The sequence below is a fragment of the Dipodomys ordii genome, unplaced genomic scaffold (assembly GCF_000151885.1).
Source record: "Dipodomys ordii isolate 6190 unplaced genomic scaffold, Dord_2.0 Scaffold69, whole genome shotgun sequence".
NCBI lineage: Eukaryota > Metazoa > Chordata > Mammalia > Rodentia > Heteromyidae > Dipodomys > Dipodomys ordii.
This window is the reverse complement of record NW_012267285.1, coordinates 3,118,984-3,122,315: the sequence shown is the minus strand read 5'-3', so window position 1 is coordinate 3,122,315 and position 3,332 is coordinate 3,118,984. Positions and strand designations below refer to the sequence as shown.

Below are 3,332 nucleotides of genomic sequence, written 5' to 3'. Positions count from 1 at the left end.
GGAGGACACCGGAGAGGAGGCGCGTGTGCACCGGGGAGGGGGGGGGAGCAGGAGGGAGGGCGGGGGGAGGGCTGCGGGGAGTGACAGCCCGGGAGCAGCCCGAGGCCGCAGCCGCCCGCCCCGGCTCACATTTCAGTGGAAAGATGCGGGAGCCACGGCTCCCACACCGCCATGTTGCGCCCTGGGGCTCCCCGGCTCCCCTCCCGGCTGCTGCTTTTCTCCCTGTATGTGCTGAGAGGCACAGGGCCGAGCACCGCCGAGCCAGGCCGGGTGCAGGAAGAGGGACGTGGAGGTGCCCCGGGGTGCGGGGGTGGCAGAGAACTCCCCAGAAAGGAGCCCCAAAGCCAGAGGTCACGGGGGGGGGGAGGGAACCGTCAAGGGGTGCATGCTCCTGAGAAGGGTTTGGGGGGGAGCAGAGAGCCCAGCGGAGGCTGGACTACCGGGAGTGGAAGGCAGCGTCTCTGGGCCCTCCACGGGCTCTGAGCCCTGGATCCCCTCCGACCCAGCCTGCCCCCCCCGCTGGCCCCAGCCCAGCTGGACCCGTCGGCCAGGGCAGGGCTACTGTGCGCCTCTCCACTGCTCACCCTGCCCAGATGCCCCGTCCCGTCCTCCCCTCCCGTCCTCCCCCCAGGTGGCCCCGGCTAGCCCACGCTGGGCCTCCCTTGTGAGGCTCCGGCCGCGTCCTGGGACGGTGGCCACGCTGGGGCCCCCGAGCCGCGCGGGCCGTGGCCTCTGCCCCGGGGGTGTGGAGCAGCGTGGGTGGAGGGACCTCCAGACGGGTCAGGGTGAGCGTGTGTGTGTGCGCACGTGCGCGAGCTCGCGGGCCTGCCGCCGGTCCATGTCCGTGGACACCGACACAGCTGTCTTCCTCGGGCGTCCTTGCTGACAGCCCGGACGCGGGAAGGACATTCATCCTGACCGGCCGCCGCCGCCTGTTGTCTGGAGCCTTTCTCCAGGGCGCCATGAGCTGAGCCGGAGGCTACTGTGGGGGGGTGGCGGGGGGGGACAGGGGTGGGAGGCGGCGGGGGCAGGAGGAAGGGGTAGAGGGGCAGGGCGGGAGGAAGGGGTCAGAAGGTCCGAAGGTCCAGGCCACACTGGGCAGGCCGGGCACCGGACAGCCTCTCCCCAGGCTCCTCATTTCAGGCAGACGCTCCAGGGAGGCCTCTGGCCGGAGCCCTGCCCCGTCCCCCTCCCAGGGCTCCTGGATCCCCTCATCAGGTCCTGGACTCCCCGCCCACTGGAAGGGACTGGAAAATAACCAACACAAAGCCGGCCGGAGGCATGGCTCGAGCGGCAGAGCTCCTGCCTAGAATGCAAGGCCAAATTCGGTCCCCTAGGACGAACAAAAAATAATAAGTAAAACTCTGAAGGCGTGGCTGGGAACGTGGCCTTGGAGAGGAAACAAAGAAAGCACAATTCATAAGCTGAATTATAGGAGTCTTTATTGTAGAGGCCGGGGTATGGGCCTCCCAAATCTTGCTGCCCGGGCCAGCTCGGAGCTGGTCTTCTCAAGATAAAAGCCACGGGCCTTCAAGGTGACGGTGCCTCCCCGTCTTGTGTGGCAGTACAGAAGCGAGAACCGGCGCGGTGAGCAGGCCCGGGCGGACGGAGCATCTTGGGGGTTTTCACAGCACCGGCTTGAACAAAACAACCTATGGCTTTTTACAGCCCTCTGAGCGGACGACAGCTCTGGGGCGGGGGCCTCTCTCTTTGGGTGAACGGCTTTACTTCTGTCAGGCCTTCAACTTAAGGACAGAACCTGCTTCGGCCTAGCACTCACGAAGCCCGGGGTTCGATTCCTCAGCACCACAGGAAAAGCTGGACGTGCGCTGTGGCTCAAGTGGTAGAGCGCTCGCCTTGAGCCAAAGAAGCTCAGGGTCAGCGCCCAGGCCCTGAGTTCAAGCACCAGGACTGGCATGAAAGAAAAAGAAAGGAAAGGAGGGGTGGACCGGCTCTGGCGGGGGGGGGGGGTACTGGACAACCGAGCCTCGTGGGCTCCCGTGTCCGAGGGGGAGACAGAGGCCAGGTGTGGAAGAGGCCGCGGCCGTACCGGCCTGGCGCCGGGGGTGGAGGGAGGGGGAGGAGGCCGGGCCAGGGCCGGGCTCTGTCCTTCCTAGCTGCCCGTCTGGGCTGCGGTCGGCGTAAAGCGAGGGCGCGTGTGGGGTACGAACCGCTCACGTGGGTGGCTCCCGGCCCGCCCCACGGGCACACCTGTGTTTCCGGCATTAGCCGGCAGATGCCAAGGCGCCGGCGGCCTGGGAAGCTCCTCCTCGGCCCCCGCGGCCTCCCCGCTCTGTTCTTGGGCTGCATCTTCCTGGGGTTCTCTGTCCCAGATTCCTCTGCGTGCGTGAACGGCCCGCCGGGGTTCTTCCGGAGAATGTGGGGATCAAAGGGATGGACATCAAAGTGACCCCAGGCCTTGGGGCAGAGCGGGTGCCACAGCTGAGCTGAGACTCTGGGCTCCAGCCTCAGACTCCGCCCGGCCCCCCAGAAGCCGTGGAGAGCTGGGGTTCCCATTGGAGGCCAGGGGTGTGGACCCTGCCCGCCCTGCGGGCGTCCAAGGGCCGTGGGCAGCCACGTGCTCCGGGCGCTCAGGCCCCCCCACACCTGCCCGCCTCCCCTCCTCTCTGTAATCTGGCTCTGTTTCTCCTCTCCCCCCCACCTCCGCCTCCGTCCCGAAAACACACGCCGCCCCCCGCCTGCCCGCAGCCGTGGGCATCCAGATGCAGGTGGACCTCCTCCGGAGCCTGTTCGGGAAGGCCACACAACAGGTAAGGGCTGACGCGGGCCAGGGCAGGGCTGGGGCCCCGCGTCTGCTCCCAGCCCCCACCCGCGCTCCCCCACGCACACGCAGTGCCTGGGCCAGAGCCTCAACGCCCTGCGATGCCCGGCCTCCCGCCCCCAGACCCAAGCCCGGCCCCACGCCCCCAGACCCAAGCCCGGCCCACACACCTGTTCTCAGTGCTCTGAGCCACGGAGGTACGCGCGTGCACACACCCAGGTGGCACTCCCGGCACACGCACACCAGCGGGACCCTGGACGTGTAACACACACACCCGCCACACCCGCCGTGTTCAAAGGCCGCACGCATGCAGCACGCGCGGTTCACCCCACGCACACACTGCGTGTACGCGGGCCCGCACGGCCGCCCGCACGCACCCCGGGCACACGCGGACCGGCGTCCCGGCGTGCGGGCACACGCGTGCGTGCGTGTGGGCAGACGCCAACCGTCCCCACTCCTCCCCCGCAGTGCGGCGCTGTGGACCGACCCTGCCCGGAGAGCTGCGAGGACGGCGTGTGTGCTTCCCGCGGGGCGGGGGGGGGACCGGGCC

The 3,332-nt window shown here is 68.8% G+C and overlaps 1 protein-coding gene across 1 annotated transcript in view; it reads left to right on the top strand.

Moving 5' to 3' along the window:
- Cacna2d4 (calcium channel, voltage-dependent, alpha 2/delta subunit 4) overlaps nt 1-3,332 on the top strand; it is a 67,207-nt gene that overhangs the window by 47,481 nt on the left and 16,394 nt on the right. The window contains exons 27-28 of the mRNA XM_013023618.1: nt 2,710-2,771; nt 3,251-3,295. Of these exons, the coding sequence (XP_012879072.1) occupies nt 2,710-2,771; nt 3,251-3,295 (107 nt within the window). The remainder of the gene's footprint in view (nt 1-2,709; nt 2,772-3,250; nt 3,296-3,332) is intronic.